This window comes from Platichthys flesus, chromosome 13 (genome assembly GCF_949316205.1).
Source record: "Platichthys flesus chromosome 13, fPlaFle2.1, whole genome shotgun sequence".
Taxonomy (NCBI): Eukaryota; Metazoa; Chordata; class Actinopteri; order Pleuronectiformes; family Pleuronectidae; genus Platichthys; species Platichthys flesus.
Genome location: NC_084957.1, coordinates 14,217,262 through 14,242,625, shown reverse-complemented (window position 1 = coordinate 14,242,625; position 25,364 = coordinate 14,217,262). Strand labels below are relative to the sequence as shown.

General features: G+C 44.9%; 1 protein-coding gene across 1 annotated transcript in view; it reads right to left on the bottom strand.

Moving 5' to 3' along the window:
• igsf3 (immunoglobulin superfamily, member 3) overlaps positions 1-25,364 on the bottom strand; it is a 76,429-nt gene that overhangs the window by 18,396 nt on the left and 32,669 nt on the right. The window contains exons 3-6 of the mRNA XM_062402703.1: positions 11,549-11,968; positions 7,688-8,074; positions 4,768-5,175; positions 949-1,374 (exon numbers count right to left, since the gene is read on the bottom strand). Coding sequence (XP_062258687.1) covers positions 949-1,374; positions 4,768-5,175; positions 7,688-8,074; positions 11,549-11,968 — 1,641 coding nt within the window. The remainder of the gene's footprint in view (positions 1-948; positions 1,375-4,767; positions 5,176-7,687; positions 8,075-11,548; positions 11,969-25,364) is intronic.

The window sequence follows — 25,364 nt, the reverse complement described above, 5'->3', positions numbered from 1 at the left end:
TCAAAAGAAGAGCCGCAGCAATGGACTGTATCAATAAGTAATAACCCAAATTAAAATTATGAACCTGAATAGGAGCATAACAAAACAAAAATAAAATTTCATCACAAAATCCAACAATTTATGGCCCTGCTGGTACTTCAAGTACCACAATGCTTTGCTGGGCGGCTTTGAGAGCCAGACTAAAGCAGTGGGGTTTTATGAGCAAGAGGAGTGTTTGCTGCAGGCCCATTCACCTGAATAAATAAAATATCGTACTATTGAGGAAACCACACTGAGGTAAATTGGGCCAGTGTGTGTTCGTATATGACTGTGTGTGTTTGTTGTTTGTGTTCAGCCACTAATTGGGCTGTGACTGAATGAGTTTTTCTTTTTCTATCTCTCCCTCTCTCACTGTCTCCCTTTGTGTGTGTGTGTGTGTACGTGTGTGCTTGTGTGTGTGTGTGTGTGTGTGTGTGTGTGTGTAGCACAGAGGACCAATGGGGCGGTGTAGACAGTTTAATGCCTCCACTGAGGAAAAAAGTTCAAGGACATATCGCTCACTCTCTTTATCGCACTTTCTCACTCTCGCCGTCTCCGTCCTTCGCTCCCCTCTCTCCTCTACCTCGTTCAGTCACTGTTCTCTTCCTGTGGGATATTTAGCAATCGTTTCACTGTTCTCCATTTGGACACTCCACCCTGCCCTACACACAGACACACACAGCACCAATGTCCGCACACAAACTCCAATTAGTGGTTAAACCAGAGACTAAGAGCAATTAGAGCAGGCAGAAATCCTCTAAGCTCTGCTGAATTCACTCCGTGTGTCCGTGGAAGACTGTGTGTGTGTTTGTGTCTCTGTGTGTGTGTGTGTTTGTGTGTCTGAATTTGTGTTTATCCCTGTTTGTGTGCCGGTCTGTGTCAGTTCTAATTAAGTGTGTGTCTGCCTGGCTAGCAGCCATGCATCTTTACCTGGCTGCAGGACACTGATGCCAAGCAGGTTGGAGGTGCGGTTGGCCACTCTGCTCCAGCTGTTGTCGTAGTTTCTCCTCCAAAGGATGGCACTGCACTGGTACTTGCCCGCCTCGCGCCGCCCTGCGCGGGTCACCGACAGGCGGAAGTTGGTATTGGAGTGGGAGCGGTCCACGGTAGTGCGGGTGCCCAGCCCCAGCAGCTGCTCCCCCCACTGCAGCGTGCCCTCGCGGGTGAAAGTCACCAGATCTTTGAACTCTCCCTGCTCCTCGTCTTCGGCCTGCGAGCCAGCAGGCATGAAGCGCCAGGTCACGGAGGTGGGGACGCGAGGGTTGTGACGTGGCTTGACCAGGCACAGGAGGTCAAAGGAGTCTCCAAAGGTTACTGATGGTGTCCGTGAGGAGGCGGACACGCTGAAGGAGGACTCTGGATGGGACAAGAAGAGGGGAGAGGATTAGCGAGGTCACCAACAGAACAAACCCCTCTGCTAGAAGAAGAAATACAGAGCGTAGCTTTCTCAAGTGCATTGACTTCATATTGGAAAAGCAGTTCTCAAACTTTTCTTCCATCATTACGGCCTGAGCGCCTAAAGAAAGCCATATAGCTTTTACGCGTGCATGTCGGGTATACACACCACTTTGGGCTTGTGTGTAAGTATGAGGTTGTGCGCTTCACTGTGAGAGCGTGCTTCAAAATGAATGGTGATGCAACAAAGAAAACCCAGGGGAGAGATTTCCTCTAAGCGCTGATGTTCGATCTGCACCCAGCTCCTTGCCAAGTCTAAACTTCCCTCATTAAGCTCAAAACATTCACCCAGCTCCATAAATTATTTCCAAGCTACACCTACACTGGAAAGCAAGGGAGACAGGAAGAGAGAGAGAGATATAGACTGGATAAAGAAAAAATCCTTTTATCTGTGGCCCTTTAATAAACCTGGGCCCTGTGGCACCTAGTTTTGGGGCATTTCAATGGATGTGAATGATGGAGCCTGAATACGAGAAAGACGCTCATACAAGGATAAAAACAAGAGAGCGGGAGGTGTAATGGAGAGATGTTGATGAAGTGTGATTTTTGCCAGAAAAGACAATTTATTTCCTTGAGACTTTGCAGATTCCTCCATTATGCTCTTGTCAACAGCGCCCATCGCTTTCCCTCGGCCCCTCGCCCTCTGTCTTCCTCTGACAGCCATCATCCCCCGGTGTCCTTCAGGGGGTGTAATCAATGGCTTTCTGTCCAGACTTGGCTACTGCTGGGACAGCTGCCCGGGGCCATAATTCTCTAATAGACAATAACTCCCAGCTCTCGCTCTATCTCTCATCTCCCTGCACCGCTCTTCCGTCCATCCATTTGCCTCACTGTCTGCCTGCCTCTGTGACGGTAAAGAGGATTTCATGCCGATCCGTTTTCCCATACAACTCTATCTTTTTTTCCTGTGAATAAACATGAATGCGTTTGTTTCCTGCACAATACAAAGTGTATGGTGAGTGCGGGAGAATGTGTGTCTGCTGCACATTAGTGTCTGTGTACATGGAGTGTTCCAACCGGCATCCTGAGGGCCCCTTAAGCCAATCAGCTGGAAAGAAGACTACAGAGCACCTTTGTCTTCACCGTGGCAACAAAAACACGAAGATTCCCAGAGGACACCTCCCCCCCAAGGTCACGTAAACCACCAGAGGGAATCCATAAAGGAAGATTATATGAACTACATTATGCTACAATGATCATGAATAATATCTTTAACTTCAGCCTGTTGTCAGGTTCACTTAGAGGACAGGTCAGTGTGAAGCCAAATCCCAGATCAGAAGGAAACTGGAGCTCGAGTTTCTCCTTTTTTATTTATTATGTGCAAAGACTTAAGAGGAAAGACAAGATCTTGTAGAGGAGCTGAAACACAAGGAGACTAGATATACCACCCTGCAGCCGTATGTCTCTGCCAACCAGTGCCATTTCAGTTTTTTACAGACTCATCTGAGGTCACCAAGACCTTTCAAAACTTTACTGACAGTCAGACTGTTGTGTTTTGAGGCCACAGTGACGTTTTACCTTTCAACACCCAAATGTTATCAGGTAATCCGTCTCTAAATGAACATTTGTGCCAAATAAGAGGGGATTTTCTCGAGGTGTTCTTAAGATGATGCGTCCAAAAGACAAAAAGGACCACAGTGACCTTGACTTCGGACCACCAAAATCAAATTAGTTCATCCTTGAAAGTTTGCACCAAATTGTAAGAAATTCCCGAAAGGCTTTCTCTGGATATCGTGTTCACAGAACGATGGACAGACAACCCAAGGACCCAATCCCTCGGGCCACTGGCTGTTGCCAGCACTCAGGCATAAATAAAGTTTACATAGTGCTCTATCTACACGGCAAGTTTAGGTCCAATTATTCCGCATTCGGAGGCTAAAGTGAGAAAAATGACTCCCAAAACAAATAACGATACAAAGTAAGAAAAAACCCCCCACACACTGACCGTCACACAACAGTGCACATTTGCAAAACCCTTGATCAACGTGTGGAGGAGAGGGAGATGAGACGTCGAGAGGTGCAACTGAGGACAGACGAGCAGCTTTGGACTTCTATTCCCCCGATTTGCATAATTTGTCCCTTGTTCCTCAGAGTAATGTTCTGTTGTTGCCTGAACTTAACAAATGACCACTTAAAAACAGACATCCCTTTGCTGCTGCACCGCAGTGTGTTGCTGCCGGGAGCTAATCCGTTGCTTTTGTGTGAGTGAGGGAGGGTGTGTGAGTGTGTGAGTGTGTGTGTGTGTTATTGAGTCCAGTGCTCCTGGTCTGCCAGCCCCTCACTGCTCCGCTCCAGTGGCTTCCTCAGCCTGTGCCGAGGACGTTCAGCTTAATTCAGCCCCGACTGAGGAGACCCACAGACTGTGAAACACATCGCCCCAGCATTTCCATTCTAATAATTCTGACTAATCCATATGGGTGGTGTGTGAGTTTGTGTCTATGATGGGTGTCACGGACGCACCACTCTTGACGTGTGGCAGGTGGTCTGGGTGTGTATATGTGTGTTTGTGTGTGTGTGTGTGTGTGTGATAATACTTTTTCTCCCCCGGCAGTATATGAATAAAGCATTGACTATTCCAATATGTGCACTGCATGTTCTGCCTGAGCCATTCATCAGTCATAAGAAAATTGCAAACCATATGCCTGTCTCTCATTTGGTATGCATTTAAATACACTAGGTTTGGGTATCGTTTGGGTTTTTCCTGATACTGATGATGAATCCAACTGAACTACAGTCATTTTATAAATAAAAATAACTGTTTCAGTGCTAAATACAGTAAAATGCGACAAACTGTTCATCCCTTTCTTCCACATCGACGGGGTCAGGGACGCCCACACTGCCCTCTGCTTTCAAATGTATCCCGTGTATCGCCAGGCGCTTCGATACGTTTGTTGTGTTCCTCCCTTTAGACAGAAATGTTCTCAAACAGTTGCTGCTCGTCCCAGTGTCGTAATCGTGTGAAATACAGCAACTCTTTTTTTAGCTTTTAGTTATTTCTTTGTTATGCCGACTGGAGTGTGAGGTAGTTACGAGCTAAATATAGGTGAAGGTTAGGTGCTGCCAGGGACATGTGGAGAGTGTGTTGCCACCAAGGTTAGGTGTAATATTAACTAGACGCGTGCAGTGATGTTTATTTTGCCAAAGAGCGGTGCAATGATTTCAGTTAAGAGCTCAGACGGCAAAATGTGGCACCCTACTACACTTTATCTTGTCTTTACTGTTTATGTGTTTTACTGACTTGGAGTTGATAAAAAACACACAATATCGTGGCAAAGTGAGGCTGAAATAACTTACCAACAGTCTTAACGGTGACCGTCTTGGTGGCGGTCTTCTCTCCTATCTTCTCCCAGGTCAGCTCCGGTTCGGTGCCGGTCTGAAACCATTCAGTGGCAACACAGAGGTACTGGCCCTCATCCCCAGGTAGGGCGTTGTACAGGGACAGCAAGAACGTGTCTGCTCGCATCTTCTCCACACGTATCTCCCCATAGCTAGAGCGCTCCCTGTAGGCGGGGCTGTGCCACACGGTGCCGTCCCGGTCCACAGAGGCCAACTCCTCGGGCGGCACGTTCCCCTGCTTGTCTGTCCGATGCCAGACGACGGACAGAGGGCCTGTAGTGGACTGGACAGAGCAGGTTAACTGGACGGCGTCGCCCTCCAGGACCTCCGAGGAGTTGAGAGACAGCGCGATGGTGATGTTGCTCTCTGAGAGGGAGGGATAAAGACAGAGAGAAAAACGGGTGAGCATGAGAAGTGAAATTCTTCAAAATTCTCCTCACGTTGAATCCAAAATCAATCAATAAAAACTACACACTCTGTGTTAAAACATTCAGAGAGTACAGGAGGCCAGAGGCGATACAACAAATTGTTGAGCATGTTGCCGCGAGTGTAACACAATACTGTGTTGTGCATATGTGTCTCCACAAGCGTAGGTAAGGACGTGTGTGTGTGTGTGTGTGTGTGTGCGTGTGCGTGTGAGGACGATAGTGCAGTGCAGTTTGTAACCGGCCTCGGGCGCATCAGGGCGACAGCCAGAGAAGAGGCCCGGGTGAATTTGCACGTGTGGGTTGCGACTCTCCTTCTGAACCCTGTGTAGCTTGTTGACCAAGTCCACCCGGGCACAGGGAAGAAGAGCGAGATCACAGGGCTCAGCAACACTTCAGAAGAAGAGGAGGATAAAAGTCTTTACTGGCTCCTCTGCTCTGTTTCTCTGCTTTATCTCTACTCTCATCACTTCAGCGTGCATCAAACATCATTGAGGCGCCGTTGACCCAAAGCTCTTCTCGTCCTGTGGGACCGACGCTGCACATCTCTTGGGGGGGGTGTGGAGCGCAAGATTTTTTTCCCTTTCCTCCCCTAAGGCCAAGCTCTGCTGCCTCCCTCTCTGCTCGCTGGTCTTCCTAATAAGCATAAGCTGTCTGCGAATATGGAATAAACTCCTTATTCGAACAAACTAGGACAGACAAAAGTAAAACCCTTCAATCCTTTTTTCTTGTTCCTCAGTATATCCCCGATATCTTACCCTTGTCACTTCTATCCATAGGACAGATTTTCACTGTTGCATGAGAGCTCTCTCTCTCCTTCTGAAGAGTTAAACTCATCCATCAATGCTAGTCTTGTCAGAAGCGTTTGGCCCTGTTTGATCTCTGCTGTCACCTCTGACTCAACTTTAACCCCTGTCGAACCCTAATACACCAACACTCAGCCAACTCCCACAATCGGAGTTATGAAGCACATCTCAAAACTGTGTGTGTGTGTGTGTATGTGTGTGTGTGTGTGTGTGTGTGTGTGTGCAGGTGAGAGAAAGCAGACATGGGAGGGCAGTTTGTGCATGAAATAAACGCTGCCTGACCGCTACTGCTGTGTTTCATGGGAGTTTCTCCTCCAATAACCACGGCTATTATCCTGTGTAAACACTATAAACATCTTTTATAGGGCATTACGGTCTTTTGTTGGGAAAACAAAACCTCCCATACAGAGAGCTTCTCGGGAGATTGCTGGAGGCTTGGGGCCCATTGTTTTTGGGCTGATTTAGCAGGGGTAGCAGAGTAGATGGGTGAGGGGAGCATTTGGCTGCTTGGGAGGAAATATCATCATGCTTTATTATACAGGTAGCTGCTGGCCCCGTGCACTTCAGAGAGAAGTGAAGGTAGAAATAGAAAAGGGGGGCATGTCTCCAACTGATTGAAGGGTTTAAGATACACCACAGACCCTGGTCAGACCTGCAATTAACATCCTCAGAGATCTGATCACAAGTGGACAGTGTTGTCAGTAAAAGTTGTTGATCGGATCTCACTTCTTCTGCTCTATTTGCAAAAAAAGTCATTTGTGTCCACGAAGACCAAATGACAATGAAGACAATCTGTGTGTGTCGGCACTAGCAAAAGAGAGCAGGTGGAATCAGGAGGGTGCTGAATGGACCTCGCACAGCTATGCTATGCCCAAGTTTAAGTAATGAACTTGGGCATAGCATTCAATCAAGAATTTTGCGCTGTCCACTTGTGATCTGATCACTTAGGACGGATGTTAAAACCAGGTCTGAACAGGGTCTCTGGGACTAATGAGAGGACTGTTTGCAAGGTTTGACTGTAATCACTGACACAAGCCCACCAGGCCGCCCTGCTTAATCCAGCTGAAGGAGACTGCCTCGCGAGAACACATTAATTTAAGCCTGGGGAACCACTTAGAGAGCCCTGGAGAGCCAAGACCCTTTCACTGCTTCTTTTCTCTTTCTACGGTTTCATTTCATGGCTGTTAGCTCAGCCTCCTCGAGTCTGGCCTCCTCTGCTCTCCATTACCCAACTATAGTGGTGCAACCTCCCCAAACACAAACACACACACACATATACACACACACTCAAAGCTAAACCAAGGAAATGGGAAGGACCATAATGCTGCATTACCAATCCTTAGGAATCCACTCAAACAGAAAATACATCAGGAGTAAGAGCACCATTATCCTTTTCCCTCTTACTCACAGCTAACAATAGAGGCTGCACAGCTATCTGTTATAGGCCACCTTGTAGAGAGCGAGGGAAGAGAGGGGGAGGGAGGAAGGGAGAGACAGAGGCTGGAGAAAAGCACAGTATGACATTGTTCTTCACTGCCTTTATGAAGATAAAACTCTTTATGATGAAGAGCTCTTCAATCTTAGTCTGACTGACAACTAAGGACAGGACAAGTAAGCCATTGGCCTCATGAACAGATTATTACTCACTGAGTGGCAGGACTGTGATCTGGACGTTGCGAGACCTCTTGCTGCGGTCGATGAAGTCTCCCGTGGGCGTCTTCTCCCGCTCGGTCACGCGGCAGATGTATTTGCCGGCGTCGTCGGGCCGCAGGTGCTGCAGCTTGAGCAGGTGCACGTTGGGGCTCTCCTTGCGCACGGTGATGTGTCCGGCGGCCTCACGGGCGACGTAATCGGGGCCCAGGACAGGCACGGCACTGGGGCCCACCACGGCCACCGGTGAGCTGCTGAAGACCCACGACACCGAGAAGAAACGCTCGGGGACATTCTGGGCCTCAATTGTGCAGCGGAGCTCCAGCGGCTCACCGGCCGTGAAGGACCGACGCTCCGTGTTCACCTGGATGCTGAAGTCCCGATCTAAGTGAAAGATGGAGGGGAAACAGGGGGAACATCAAGGTTAGAGGGGTGTTTCGAATAACAATCATAAATGTGGTCAGGAGGCAGGAGAAATATAAACCCAATCTAGGATTCTGAACCTCACAGATAAAAGACACAGTGTGTGTATGTGTGTGTGTGTGTGGGGGGGGGGGTACAGGTGGGGGTTGAGTGGAGATGGTTGGATGCAATAACATAGGCTGAGGTCACACGATGCCTCACTCTGGTAAAACGCTAATCATTCATGGGGCTCTACTCGCTATCTCGCCCCCTTGATTTCACCTCTGCAATAAAAAGCACATCTAATTAAAATTCTCGCCGGCAATCTGAACCAGAGTCAGTCAGCGCGTTGTCTTTCTCCTCCTGCACCGGCCTACGACAGAGCAGGCAGAGCGAACGCTGCTGGTGCTTGCCCCCCCAACCCTCGGGTTTCTGTGTATGTGCTGTTTCGTTTGCACGTGTGTGTGTGTGCGCGCGTGTGTGTGTGTGTGTGAATTCAGTTTTATTTGCTGTATTAATTTCCAGATGATGAGCACAGTGTGTATCAGAGTTGGTTTGCCTCTCAGTGAGGTGGTAGCCCCGAGCTGTAATTACAAAGACTTTAAACTGACTTCCTCAGAAACACACTCTCGGAAAAAAGTTCAAAGTCTGCCGTCGGTACAGAGCTCGTTACCAAGGAGAACATTATGATGGGTGGGGGGTGGGGCTTTTTGGACAAGTACAAACACCGAGATGCGTGCAGATGCTGAATATTGACACACAAACACAGGGTGTGTTTACTGGTGCAGAAACAATTATCATCTTCCAATAAACGTGGAAATTAACTCCTGACACTTTTGATGGCAAATATTTTGTTGGTCATTAATAAATTAATAATGCTTTTCTCTGTTATACATTAAACATAATGAATGCATAATATAAATTGGATATTAAATTAATTTGATCGTTGCCTTAATGACAGTGTATCTCCTCAGAGCATTAGTTGTTCCTATTTTTGACATTTTAAAAACAAAAAAACTAAAATGGCATTCTGTAGCGTATAAACTTCCGCCAAGGCCCAACACTCTCCTTAAATTGAACCAAGCTAACACATATCAGTCCTCTCAATATTTTTTTTTAAATCAAGATCTATGAATAACTTCCTGGAAAATCGGTGAAAATGCCGTTTCTGGCTATTTTCAAGACAGGGATAACGAAATGTCTTTGTTCAGGTCCATGCCGAAATTTAATAGGCTCACTCCAGATCCGTGTCAGATCCGTCCACAAAGTTCCACCTAAATTTCAAAGAAATCTGTCGAGTAGTTTTTTGCGTGATCATGCTGACACACACATACATGGACAGCGAAACATAACCCTCTCGTGATCGTGAAAAACATCACTAGATTTATTATTTACGTCATGTTTTTTCGTTTGCAAGATTTTTAAAATTTTTAACGATATCCTAGAGAATTATTCATGGACCCTAATGAAATAAAAATCAGGCATGTTGAGGAACTGCTATTTCTGAGTGTATGCGAAGATGAAATAATAATTACTTGCAACCCTGAAACTCTGATTAATGCACATAATGGTCCATGTTTGAAGAGAGCAGCCCACAGAGGGCAAAGCAGATAAACACCTTCCTGAAGCAAGGCAGCAGCAAAGCAACACACTGTATCATGACACTTGAATGTCATTTAATGTTAAGGAAGGACAGCAAAACTCAAAAAAACATGAACTGCCTGATGACCCACTACATGGTCAAAAACTGGTCACTGCTTAAGTGTTCAGCATGGAGCTCTGTTGGGCCAGTGTTTTACAGGAAGAGTTCAAAACGAGAGCTCTTGAGGGACTCGGGATAGCAGGCGGAGGGAGGGAGAAAGTGGCTGATGCAGAAAAACCGACGGAGCACGAAAAAAGAAAGACGCAGCAGCGAGACACGACTGCAGGAAACAAGAAGTGATGTGAGAGTGGGGATGAACAAAGCAGGAGGTGAAAGAGAAGAGAGAGATAGTAAAAACAGAGTGTGAAAGGTACATTAGGATTCTGTCTGCTGCTGCTCTCTCTTGATGCCGGCTGTGGCTGATTACCTTGTGATGGGGCTGTCTTGAGATACACTCCATCTTTTATAATAGGAGTCTAATGGAGGAGATGCACCCTCTCTAACTTTTCTCTGTCAGAAATGCAATTGGACAGGGGCACACATCAAACACACAAGTTGGGCTCAGAGGTATGCAAGCTGTGCTCTCATCGTGTGCAGGCAGAACTCCAAGTAAAGTCACAAACTTGAGTTTGAGGACCCGCATCCAGCGCCTCGTCCCTTAGCACAATTCTGCTGTATTCTTTTTGTCACGCAACAACACCTCCATCCATTATAGATTAGAGAGAAGACAAAGAGGGACGAAGGGTGCTGCTGGGGGAGCTCTTTGTGCCCTTTGTCTGCTCCCTATAGTAACGGGAACTCATCTGACAAACCTGCCTTTTACATTTGAGGGTTACCATTCTCCCTCCCATGCTCGCAGCGCTATCTGGGGCACCATCAAGTTGTATTGGTCCAGAGCGGATCTGACGCCTAATGGAGAAAGGCGAAACGATTCCACTTTGAAGTGATTTACTGACAGGAGACACACTCGCCACTGTGCGCGCGGCCTTGGTAATTGAGCTAATGTCAGAACGGTTTATCGCCCATCTCCACGACCCCTTCTTGGAGGCACACAGAGACAATCTTTATGGGTGTGGATACAGCAGCGGTGGAAGTGATGGGGTCAAGTCGGGTGAGAGGTGACGAGGATGCGAGCAGTCGTAAAGTTGCCTTTGCTTCCGGTCCATTAAGTCTAGATGTAGAGGGCTTATTAGATCATTATCATACGAGGCATATTCCTCCATCAGGCACCTCAATGGACTCTTTGTCTCTCCCTTGTACTTCCATCACGAAGCCCTTGTTACTTACTGAACCACATGTCACGGTGCCGCCCTTCCCTCCCCCAAACATCTTCCTCCCCATCTTGGTTACTCCCTTCCATTAGACAATCTCCTCCTTCAGATATACTAGCACTGGTAATGCACTCACGCACTAACTAGACAAATGTCTATTGTGGGGAGGGGCGATTGAAAAACCCATTTCTGGCTTCTGACCTCCTGGCCGCTGGTTGCCTAGAGAGATATTACATATGTGGAAGCCATAGGGCCCCCGGTGGCAAACACCCACGCTGTTTGCAGCCAGTTAAATTAGTCTTGGATACATTTGTAATGTTGTCCATCAAACAGACACAAATACAAAAGTGGGGAGTCTGTGGGGGTTTCGTTAAGCCCTTTTTAGCGAGCTAATGAGCTTAGTGGGAGATACTGATCAGCAATCAGAGGAAGCCGGCCCACATGCATGCGAGTGTTCTTGTCAAAGGGATGGGGACCTAGAAGCCGACCAGACTTTCCTCTCTTTCTATCGTCTTTTACACAGGATTGATTCCCTTTACTCACCAGTGGGCTGAATGCGGAGCTGTGTCTTGTCGCTCTGCTTGCGAGTCATGGCGAACCAGCTCCCGTCCGCATCCTGAATCCACTCTGCAGCCTGGCAGTAGAGAAGGCCCTGGTCCATGGGCTGCAGCTTGTGAATGGTCAGCCTGTAGGACGTGGCGCTGGTTTTATCCAGTCGGAGGTCCCCTGCTGCCATCCTCTGCCGGTACGGTCCACCAGAGCGGAGAACAAAGTCCCTGGACAACGTGACCAGCTCCTGAGGCGGAGCGGTGGCTTCCTCCGGAGACCGCAGGTACCAACCCACCGACAAGTGAGTGTGCTGCATCGTGGTCCGGGACACCTCGCAGGTCAGCTGTAGCGTGTCGCCCTCCACCTTGGACAGAGTCTGGACCGGAGCCGTCACTGTCAATGAGTCAGCGATAACTGTGGATGAAAGAAAGGTGGAAGAGGGGAAATTAGCACAGAATATGCGGAGGTCGCTGGGGATGTAAGAGCAGATTTAGACCCCCACCATATACTTATTCATTTGGCAAATTTCCCCAGATTGGGACTAATAGAGGACCCATTTCTAGCTTCCGCTGGTTGCCTAGAGAGATATTACATATGTGGAAGCCATAGGGCCCCCGATGGCCCCCATTAAAGATGGAAAACAACTGGTTTACACTATTATGGAAGTGGAAATAAACAGGCTGCTATGAAGTGATTCAAAATCGAATTTACTCCCCATCGTGAGGACAAGGTGTTAATGCAAGCAAGCTCTTAGTTCTGAAGCGTCTGCTCTCTAGTTCCTTTTATCATACATGATCACGGCACTGACATGTGATTGTCGATCTCTAGCTCACCCACCCCAGACCACCCCCCGGGCTCACTATATCCTAAGTACTTTTCCATAGCACACACACACACAACAGCTCAGCTCAGCTTGCAGCCACGCACCCTCCCAATAAACTTTCATACAGTCTTTTGATCATGCATACTAAATTTACAAACTGCAAGTGAAATTGCTGTAATAAATTCATCCCAGCTCTTCTATCTACAACACAACTGAGAACAGAGGACAGACTTCAAGCCAGATGGCTGCAAACAGAGGAGATGAGAGCGGGGGACAGTCAAGAGCAAGGAAGCAACATCAAGGCTTCGAGATGTGATCGTTTCAGGAAGCAGTCTGGAAACGCTCGGAACTCTGACAAAAATAAACAGGTATAGCTTTGTAAAAAAGGAGCTTGTGTTGCCACAGAAGTATTTTTGGATGTCTACCAGGACACTGCTGTATATGAGAGAGAGAGAGAGAGAGAGAGAGAGAGAGAGAGAGAGAGAGAGAGAGAGAGAGAGAGAGAACCAATGGTCCTAAGAGTGCAAAATCATCTCACGTTAATGACAACCAAAAAGACAGAACTTAAAGTCAGAAAAGGTAGTGCCAGTGTGCTGAGTGAGAGCTCTCTCACAACAGATCTTCATCAATCTAATATCTAATAATTCCTATTATCCAGACCTTGCGAGCGTTCATCTCGTCTGCCTCACACTAAATGACCAGTGCTCTGACGCAGCGACGGCCGAAAGACCTATTCAACGACAAGGGCATCGACGACTGTGTGTCCTACATTCTTCGTCCAGCTTCAACAAACCTTGAATAAACAGCTCATTGTGCAGCAGCGGATGCTTCAGGGTTTTGCAGTTTGTGTTTACATTCCACGACTCAATTACTGCAGGTCACTTTTGCAGTTTCAGAAAGAAAACTGCAACCTGCACCGACACAGGCCAAGCAAACAGCCCCGTTAACAAGGGCCACTGCACTACACTGCATGACCTGAGGCTGCAGACATGCTAAGATGCACATTGTGTGTATTTGCACATGCACCTGATACCTGAGAAGAATATACGGACTCATAAGTGCTCAAGTGTGATCCACTGAGTTGAGTGAGCAATTCCAAAAGAATCTTTCTTGCGTTGCCTCGTGGCGACTCCTCTCAGGAGGCAGAAATTGGAAGTGGGTATATTCTTGTGGAGTGCTTTGTCAAGATGTTTGGCTAATCAGGCTCTGAAGGGGATTGTCATTGTGACGATTACAAATCGTTTCAGGTCTGTGCTTCTCCTCAACTCACCTGCTAGGACTACACACGGAATCAGGGAGAAGCGTTACTCCCACATTGTTTGGGATTTATTCAAATACATACTACACACACACACGCACCAACTTTAAAAAGGTGCTCCTCGCGTGTGCTCATGCATCTGTGTGTAAAAACACGAGATGAGGGACCAAGATGGGAAGAACAGAGAAACAGACAACACTGATGAAATAAACAAAGGCAGAAAAGATCAGAGAAAGAAAGATGGAGGGGGCGGAGAAAAAAAAGACGCTTGACATCTGGTTACCGGAGTTTAACAAGACACTCAAAAGAATGAACCGGGGCTAAAACAGTAGTGGCAGGAAAATAAAGTGCGTGATCAGGTGGATCAGACACAATGACACTCAGATGAGATGCCGCTCTGCCGATATTTATACACGCCATGACAAGAATAAACAGCTCCTACGGCAGTTTTAAAATACTGATGAGGACGGACCGAATATGTCATCTAATCCACTTCTACATTTTCTTCAGTGCTGGCAGCAGGTTTTGACATCAATGAAAACACGTCTGCTGATTTATTTGGCTGTTTGACATATGAGGAAATTACATATTTGGGAATAGCACTAGAGCTTAATCTGTGCTTATAGTCAGATGAAAGGTTATAATAGTCTGCCATTTCAAAGGGCTCGCACCACTGGGCAATCTTTTGTATCTTTTAAGAATTGCCTATGTTGTCTGTTGGATTGGACGTTTAATTGTCAGCAGGATGAGGCAAAACCTTCTGAATGGATTTCCACAAGACCTATGACATGTTGGCGTGGACCCAGACAAAGAAACGGACCCCCCAAATGAAATGTTTCGACATTTTCGCAGATTTCCGATAGAATAATTCATGAATCTTTTATGAAGAAAGAAAAACAGGCATATTTAAGGGACTGATGGCTTTGAGTTTATGCAGAGTTTTATTTGTAGCTTCTTAAGGGCACTGTTCGGCCTTGGTTGAGGTGTGCGCTCAACTGAGTGCCATTCTAGTTTCCACAGAAATTATAGTGTGATGACATGATCTTTTTTTTTTTTTTTTTTCAGAAAAATCTGTAAATAAAAGATTGAAAGTGAGTAAAAGAATGTTTTGTGTGATTTTGTCTATATATTGCCACTATAGTATACTCTGCTATATTCAGAAATGCTGCAATCCTCAGACCGCTCGACAAAACCTGATTATTACAAGGTCACCTCAATGCAACTGTATGTCGAAAAGCGCTTTGCTGAAGACTCTAAAATCTTGTTTATACCGTCAGACGTTCTGTGTGGAAACGACATAATCAAATGAAAGATTGTGGTCATTTAAAAAGCATTGCTGACGTCTGAATCTGCTCTTCAGAGACACTGGTGTTGCCACGTCCTCTCATTGGGACTCTCCATTCAACACAGACTGGACGGCTGCCTCACACAGACACACTGTTGCCACAACAACACACCTACGCTACAACCTGCCATTGCCATAGCAACGTTCCCACATGATGCTGCGGGCCTCTGAGAACACCCGGGAGCTGCTACAACAACACCCCCCTACTCCCTCTACAACCCAATTTTAAATCTGACTGCCATCCGCTGTGGACTTCACCTCGCGAACACAGGGTGAAAACAGCAAACTGATTTGTCACGCCCCTTATCCCACTTCATATGGAGATACTCAACACATGAAATCCTCTGGGCCAATCCCAGCCCTGCAGGCAGAGATCTGCTGGAAGACAGAACCAATCAGACACTCTCAGCATCTCTGAGGGGTTAGGCTGAGGTTGTAAACACACCAAGATCGCCTAACAGCCCCGCTGACCTCAATCTGGGGAGGATTAAGAACACCATGAGATGGCTTTCTCGGACATGTACACAAAATTGAGAGAGTGTGAGAGTGTGTTCTCACTTCCATCATGTGAGGACATCACGTCGACTTGTTTAGCTTAAATAATAAATGCTTTGTCAAATGAAAAGTATTGTAATGGCCTTAAAAGACAAATCTTTTCGTTTCTTTTGTAGACAACCAATCCCCAAATCAGATAAAGATCAACAACTCGAAGGGCACTTAGTAGAAGGGCAAGGCCCAACAGTCCCCATTAATTAAATTAAGCTGCACTAAATTCCACACACTCATAGACATCAGTACTCTAAAAAAGCCTGATACTATTCATCAAGATACATGAATCATTCCCGAAGACACTAGGTTAAAGAAAGTGATGAAAAATAAAATCTTGGATCTGCACTCTGATCTCGATCCATGCTCAAGTTGAATTGGTTTCTTTTCTGACCCATACCAGATCCCTCCACCAACTTTCGTGGTAATCCATCCAGTAGTTTCTGCGCAATACAAACAAAACGGAAAAAACAACAAAATCACCATACAAACTGTAATGTCAATCGGCAGAGCATATTCCTCCGCCAAGGCCCAGGACTCAATCAAGATATACTAAATTTCACACACTCATATATCAATCTCCTAAATATTCCCTTTAAAAACCAAAATCTAAAAGCAAAAATCTGAAGAAATGTCAAAAAACGCACTATTTTGCACTGGATACAAATTTCCTTGATCCGCCCCCTGATCCGGAGCCAGACCAAAATTGAACCGGTCCTTTCATGACCCAGACTGAATCTTTCAAATAAGTTTTGTGGTTATCTGTCGTTTTACATCAGCAGATAAGGGTAAAGACGTATCGTCCTTGGCAGCGGTAACAACACAATGAACATTTTACTATTAAGTGAAGCCAAAAACCTGATCTACTTCAAGACGACAACTGATATTGAGAAACTATTACCAACATTCCACTGCAGAATTTCTTCACTACGATGAACATTTCCACATAAGTTTATTTTAGGTTAGTTTTCTTTTTTGTGTCCTCATTAACCAGCACAGCAAATGTCTGTCAATCAATATTTAGCAATTTCACAAGAAGTATTGTGTCTACAGTAATTAAATAAGTTAAGTTTGATTAGAAGGACTTAATTCAAAATTTCATTTTATTTTCCTCATTTGAATCACTTCCCTATGTGCTGGTATCTCTGAATATTGGAATTTCAAAATTTTTAACACAAAGATCAGGAAATCTTTCATATCGTAAGATCTCCTGTGTAGATGTGAAGAAAAGAGACATGCCTGTGTTATTTCACTTCTTTTGACTGACACAGAAGACGTCAATCCTTCATAAATCTTTAAAACTACTCTCTTCCTGCTCTACCTCATCTGCAATTTTCTCTTTCATCTCTCCTCCGCTCGTGATCTTCCCCTCCACTTGCACAGCGCTATGAAGTGAGCGACGGTTGTCGTCCCTCAAGCCGGCCTTTTAAGTCCAGTCACACAGGGATAGAAGAGTGGGGGACACAAGGACACAAAAATGGATGGAAGAGAGATTTCGCAAGGATGACACCGTGAGAGAAAAAGAAGATAATTCATGAAGTCTCATCCGTTACATTTTGCATGTGCCCAAAATTATGACATCTCTCTGCAGTGTTTGAGGGGGCTATTGAAGCTACAGAGGCAGAAAAAGACTCCTCACAGAGATACAAAGTAAAAGGGTTGGTGTTTGTGTGTTCAATGTTTCTCATCTGAGTGATTGTTTGAACACAGATTTTAAAAAAGGTGAGGGCAAAACAGCACAGAGTGAAGACACGACCACGCAACACTTTGTGCACCCACTGTTGTGTGCTGATAGTTGTGGCCTGGTCTTGGGAGAAGATGATTACATGAGGAACTAGAGATCTACGGTGCACTCCGGATGTTACCACTGCTGCAAATGTTAATACTGGAATAAGCATGTGCTCGCGCCGTGTCAGCAACACAAACAACACATGGACGCACCCAAACAGATGCCACTTAATTGTATTTTTCTTTGCATGTATTAGTGTTTTTGTTTTTGCGTATTTTACTGTAGAAGGCAAGTTTGTGGCTTTGGTTATTCCCCGTATGCTGCTTTCAGAAGGAACATTTTCCTGAGGGGCTGTATATGAAAACGCAAATGTACAATTCAGTTTCTTCTCGTGTCTTCTAAAACTTTTACTGCCAGCCCCCTAGTAATGTCTGAAGTGAGCCCATGCGAGAATAGAGCAGTAGAATGAGAATATTCCAGTGAGCGTCTGTCGTGTTGATGATGCTTTAATGGCATTTCTAAAACTTGGATACCGATATCTCAGGAGGAAAATGAGGTTCCCAACACGTAGAAGAAGATGTAAACTTGGAGTGTCGTCCTCCGTGCCGACACTTTCCCACAGTGGAATTTATACGGCATGTCCTGACTTCTTTGCGCTTCACCGAGCTGCCTCCTTGCCTGAAGCTTCCACACTGTTGCTCAATGCTGTTAATGTGTCTGACTCGTACAACCTCCTGCTGCGTTCTTCATATGGGAATGAAAAGATCCGGTGTTGGTAGCTTAGCCTAAATTTGGAAATGTCACACTTTTGCTACTGGGTGCCGACCAATCCAAATAAAGAAGAAGATATCAAAAAGTTGTGTAACCATGATAATATCTGAGAGGAAGATTTTCTATCACATATATTTGAATGAATTTATTCCTGCTTGGAAATAGTGCCAACTGTATGGTGAGGCAGTCAAGATAAACTCCAAATGGGCCTAATTTCTATGCTACATATCCTGTGGACATTAGAACGAAGTATCTGGACATTTGCATAGATGTGTTTTTTGAGCGGCATCATTAGTGAGAGGCAGGCACCGGCAGAAAACAACTAAAAAAGACTGAGAGCTTATGAAGAGATGAACATGAAATGGTATTTTGGTGTCTAAAATAATGGCAACAATATTCATTATCCCAAGAAGGAAACTTGCCTGTTCAGGAAGCACATTTATCCATTAGCTTGAATGATCCAGTCGGGGGTCTGGATTTTACCCTGAAACTGCAGGAACAAACAGCAGTTTTAAGGTAAGATGGCTGTGACTGTGTGCTTAAAGCTGATTAATGCTTATTCTGCAGTTCGGTCTGGGAATCTGTGACAGCAGATTGCAGAAGACTGATGACTTTTGATGGAAACTATGTCATGTTGCTGTGGCTAGGTGCAAAGTCTCTACCTAGGATCCTGTGTGGATGATCAACATTGCTCTGCCTGTTTACACTTCAGTCGTCTCCGAAATGAGATGTTTGCATAAATTTGCCTCTGCTGGCATGCACCCAGTTCCAGGTATATTATGAGGAAGGAGGAGAATTTCCAGACTTGTCAATGCACCGGGGCTCTCAACTTGTGCAGCGGGCGAGCAGCGTGACAACATTACTTTTTTTATGCCAAAGTTGTGCTTTAATGTTTAAACCGTGCTGTCAGTGGAGGTTTTTGGACACGCACAGATGTCTCTCTTCCTCTGGAGCTATCATTGAATAGACTCAGGTAGCATCACCGTGGAATATGTTGCCGTCGAGAGTTGACGTGTTTATCAAAAATGACGTGTGACTGAAAAGGTAAATAATGCAAGGATATGTGCCGCATTGAAATTCAGCCCCAATGTGCACTGCTTCACAGATTGCAAATGGGTGACCCCCTCTACGATGCATGGTATTTGCTGGTGTTGACAGTGTTGATGACATGTGTTCATTCTAGGTTTCTTTGTATGGTTTGTTGTCCCGACAAGATTGTAAAAAAGACTAAACTTAAACATTGGACATGTCACTCTATTTTTTTCGAGACAATAAACAAGCCTATCTCTTTCAAAATAAAAAATGTCTTTTCATGAGTCTCAAGAATCTGTGCCCAAATCTGTTCCAAACAGTTTTCCACCTGTGTAGATGACTACCTACAGCGCTAGCCTTTTGGAGTTGATTACAATGGTACAAATTTGAGACAACCTACCATGGTGAATGTACGCCCTCCCAAGCACGTTGAACAAGAAACCAGTCTATGTGGTTGTTGTACGTTTTTGTGCAGAAACGGCTTTACTCTAAATCTCCTGCCGTACCCTCTGCTTTTCTGGGAAGGTGTCCCACACGATTTCTGAAACTGGCTGCAGGCGTATTTTCAAGTTTCAGCCACGAAGGCACGACTGAAGTTGGGCCCCCATGTTTGGTGACACACCCAGTGAAACAATTCATCCCACAAGTTAGGGGGCTGAGGTCAGGGCTCTCTCCGGCCCAGTTCTTGCAACTATATGGACAGTAGGTATGGATAGGATAGTCAATAGACTTTGTCCGATTGCGTTTTACATTCATAAGACTGCTGCCGCTAAATGCAGATGTTCTTCCACTGCTGAAGGGGTTATAGCATTCAAGTGTGTTTCTGTGTGTGTGTACTGCTGCAAAGCAAATGGCGATTTGGCAAAGCTACTAGGGTAATTATTGTTAATTACTCTGTGAAACTGAGAGGACTGCTGAGAGGAAAGCAGATTGAGTGGGCGATCCTTAGCTTCACTGCATGTGAGTCCAGCCTCATCACCCTGCAGACGTCACATTCTGGCCCAGGATGCCGGCAACGCATGCAGGCGTATCCCGGGTCAGGAAGTAATAGAGGGAGAAATAAACAGCAACCGTGTGCCTACACCTGTTCTTCTTATCCATTACCCTGCCCATTCACATCCCCCGCTCCTTCGTTCTTCTCACTGAGAGCTGTCGATGACTCAAATTGAGGGATGGAGTGGTTCAATTGGCAAACGGGTAGTGACAATGGTAAAGTGGGGGAAGAGGAGAGAAGGTAAAGATGAAGACAAAAGGAGAAGAAGAGGATGAATAACAAAGAGGTATAGTGCTCTTTTGCTGGCTGCCGAGAAATCAGTAATGTGATAATCATGATTAATCCATAGAAACCTGTGATTAATTTGATTAAAAATTTTAATCATTTCTCAGCCATATTATTTTCTTGCTGCCTATAAATAGATGGTGTACTTGTCACTCACGATACACTTCCCTAAATCCATGCAAGCACAAACACTAATTTGGCGATCATCACACACACACACACACACACACACACACACACACACACACACACACACACACACACACACACACACACACACACACACACACACACACACACACACACACACACACACACACACACACACACACACACACACACACACACACACACACACACACACACACACACACACACACACACACACACACACCCTGAGCAACCAGTAAGAGCCAACTGACGATCTAAGGGTCTGCATACTGTCCTCGGGAGCTTGTGCTGATAACATGGACAGGATGTGGAGTAAAACCAGTAAAAAGGGGGCAGGCTAAGGATCCTACCCCAGAGCTATAAGCAACTGACTTGTGGGAGCCCCCTTTAAGAGGAGAAGAAAGAGGTGCCGGGGAAAACAGCCAAAGGGGGTTGAAGTGTGAGATCTAGGTCCACAGCAGGGGGTGAATCAATAATACAACACACACACGATCAGATGAGCCGTGCACCTAATTGAGTCGAAGATGCAGAACAGCACTCACTTCATATGTGTGTTTCTGTGCGTTCACACATTTCTGTTTTGTAATACAGGCATAAAAGATGTTGTGCATCGTATTGACCCGGGGAAACAATTGTGTATTAATTTAGTTGTCAAGTCAGAATGTTGTTTTATCCTCTAAACTGCTGCAATTAGCATGGCCTGTTCTTTTATTCATTATATCTACAATGCACAATACCAAAGGGATTTTATGCTTCAGTTTACTCAAGTGTTATGTTGTCCGGAGCTGAAGGAAGCTGTGAACAATGCAGTTCAAGATATATATATATATTAAAAAAAATCAAAAGACAAACATGGGCAGCGATAAAAGCAAAGCAAAAAATGTTAATGTATTACAGCGAAAGTGTTAAAGTAGAGAAAGATATGGAGCGAGAGAGCGTGTAACAAAGGGCCAGGTCGGATCCAAACCTGAAGCTGCAGCAGGGGGACGCAAGCCTGCATGGTGCCCAACTACCAGGTTAGCTAGTGGTTTTTCGTGATGATTTATATGCTATTTAGTTTTAACGTAAAAAATAAATTCAAACTAGAATGGCCCTCTGTAGACCACATACCTCCAAATAGGCCCAACAGACTCCTTAAATTCAATCAAGCTGTACCGAATTGCACAAACTCATAGATTTTAGATCTTAGTTTCATAAACCTTAACCCCTGATTTTATTTAATTTAGATGCATGAATTCTTCCCTGGGAAATCTGTGAAAAATGTAAAATCTAATTTGAAAAATGCCTGATCTCACGATGTTATAGAAAAAGTGAAAAAAATTCCTGGATAGGCCCCTTTATGCAGATCCACACTAAAATGTGATGGTTCCGTTTCCGTTCTGTCATGTTTGTTTATATCTCAAACCAACTAAACCAAACAATAGAGAGAGAGATTTGAAAAAAAGAATCTCCTCGGCAGAAGTAAAAATTTAAGTGAGTTCTTACATAAAAGTAAATATGCCAATTCATCAGACACAAAAACTCAGATAATTACTCTGCTTTTTTAAATTGTAGTCCATACGGCCACGCTGTGATGACAGGCTGTTTGCCTTGAAACAGGACTCTTCAGTAAGGACACACAATGAGGAAAGTGACAGCAAATTCATTAGTCTTTATGTGGCATTTCTGTGGATTCACACAAATTATTTGCAATTTGTTAACAGATTGGAAAACTGTCAAACATTTACTCTGACACAGCTAAGGTCTTGGTCAAAGGCTTGAAGGATTTCTCACATTGCTGAAAACATTTTGGCATACTGACTAAATGCTTCCATCACACCACATCACATCGATGACATCGATGACATCGCATAACAAGAGCAACCAAACTCAAGTATCCTCAAACTGCAGGACCTTGATCACATGAATTCATGGCTCATCAGCAGCCATAGATGTTTTTTTTTCAAGCAATTATCCTAAAAATGAGTCAGTCAGTCTCTTTTCTCAAAATTTTTTTTCTCCCTGCAGATGAAAGCAGCCGTGCAGTCAAATTGTGTGTACTAGAGCAGAAGCAGTTTTGATTTCATCCTCATGTTGCACGTCAACCCCATCCCGCCTTTCCCTTGATATTTTAAATATGATAAACTACAGTTTTCTACATTTACTGCGAATCATTAACAGAATGATCATGAGCGGGAGAGAAAGAATGGTTCTTTCTAATCTAAAGCTGTGTTCCAAACGGATATTTCCGTCGGCGTCTTCTACGTGCATGGCTCCACCAATATGTATCAACTCTCCGCCTTCGTCACATGTTGGAAACGTTATCAACACGTGCACTTCCTCACTGTGGATTTTCCAGCTGTATTCTCATGTGGGCTCACTTCTCGGAACACTTTAGTAGGGCACTGGCAGGAAAAGGTCTGGGAAATGTCCGAAGCATTCTCCTTTAGAGCGAAACGTGTCAGGGATTTCAATGCATGTCTAAAAGTTTGCATAGAATAAAATGGCTCTACCTACATTATGAGTGAATAAACAATTGTCATTCCATCAAGGCCGTTTCCGTCAGCGTTTGTTTGTTTGTTCGCAGAATTATGTAGAAACTGCTGAACCGATTTCCATGAAACTGGATGGAAGAATCCTTGAATATTTTTGAAGGGAAATCATGGATCATGATTTTAGAAAAATCCAACATGGGACCGATAGCTTTGAGTGACGGAAATTGGGTGCAGTTTCAAATAAAAATTCAGATTACATAAGGTTTCGTAAGGGGATTGTTGGGCTTTGGCGGCCATATGCGTTCTTCTCAATGCCATTCTAGTTTTTTATCTGGATCAGAAATTGAGAATTAACTCCATTCATAATACCCCATACTGAAAACAGCATGATTTTGAGATTCAAAACAAGCTTTGTTTTTTTATTTTGAAGCTTGTAAAACTGAAAAATGTAATGTTTTCTATAATTTACTTTTTAAATGAGCCACTGAGAAGAGGACACCATCTCCCATTATCCAGTCTGATCAAAGAGGCTTCCACTTGGCCCTATCCTAACACACCACCTCCAATCTTCTAAAAACACAAAGAGAGATTAAATAGAAACAAAGAGGGGGATGAAATAGAAATGGGTGAGAGGATATAAAAGATTTTTCAGATGCTGTTATGAGATTTCCAGTTTCGGAGCGAATGAGGTCTCCCACTACTGGAAAATCACTCTCAGCGGGTGTGAGAGTGCAACTGTGCATCTCGTGCCCCAACACTCGGGTCACAATAACTGAAAGGAAAAATGGCCTCTTCATTTAATAAAGAGGAAGCGATCTTTCATGTCTCCTTACACCGCCACGCTTCTCCAGGCTCTCTCCCATTTTCTCTCCTCGCAGTTTTCTCCTCGCTCCAGCCCTATTCCGTCTACGCAGCCCCCTCCCCACCACCGGCGTCCACGCCCCCTCTCGCCGGAGCCACAGTATCTGGCGAGTTTCCCTCTCGACAGGCAAGTTGCTCGTCAGCACCCAATTATCACTTACTCACTTTTTCTCAGAGTAATCGTCCTCCAGCTCGTTTTGTTTTATTGAGTGCCGATTCCTCTGCAACTGGATTACACTGTACATGTCAGTCAGACAATGAACATGGAGACAGGTGAAGGTTTATGTCCTGGGGGTGGGGGGCATAAAAACTAGTAAAGGGTGTAACATCTGGTCTGTGTTAGTGTGTGTGTGTGTGAGAGAGAGACACAAACAGAGCTAGGCCCCTGTGGCTAACACAGCTCATTATACCTAAAGGTAGCAGGAGAAGCACATCATAATCTGGCAGCCTCTCCCTCTTTCTCTCTCTCTTTCTCTCTCTCACACCCAAACACACATGCACAGTCAATCCTGTGGGAACAGCTGCTCTCCGACACACAGACACACACACACAGTCTTCCACAGCCTGTTCAAGGAGGGAAATGTGCGTTTCTTCCCCCTCCCCTTTCTGTATAAAACATATACGAAGAAGACATGGCTGTTCCACCTTTATCCCGGCAGCAGAGTATAAGACGGAGCGCCGGCACGGTGGGAGAAATCCGGATGTTGTTGTCTTACATGTCACGCCTCTGATTCTGGAACACTGGCATGCTTTCTAAAAACCACACACGGGGGCGGCGTCATGTAGCAGTTTGTTTGGTTCAGTGTAAACAACCAAAGGCGGCACAATGAGGGGGTCTTCCTGACGGCTTGATGTCGGGGTCTCTGTATAAAGAGGGGGCTTCGGATAAGGGAATGAAGGCGCCACCCCATGTTCACCCAGACATTTCCTCCAGAGATGTGACTCAGCCATACTGGGTCATTGCATTACAAACAGTCCTCAGGGGTGGGCTGCTTATTAAAATGATTTCTAAGACGAGTATACAGCGAGTAAACAACAGAACTTACTGGCACAGCATGTTTTTGATTTTTTGCTGAAAGTGCAAAATGCATGAAGTTAGAAGGCCACTCATTCCATCATAGCATTTCAATTCTGTGTACCCTACATTACAGTACAAGCTGAACCTCCAACGAGAGCGGTGGAGGATTTTAGACGCAAAGAGAATGAGTCAATAGTTGATTCTTTGTTATCTGTCATTTCAACATTCAAGTAAAAAGAATTAGATGCATCCATTTGGTTCATTAATCAGCGAGACAGTTGACCCACAGACAGAGTTATTAATATTATCCAAAATTATAACTTCTTAGCAAATAAATGATGGCTGGAAAACTACGAATCAAGTTCAATGATGAACATTAGCATTTTATTGAGCACGTTCAGCTACTGCGATATATATATATATATATATATGTTCATACTAACAATAGATTCTGCTGTAAAAAGACAATTATAAATATTTTGAGCATAAATTATCTAGTTAGC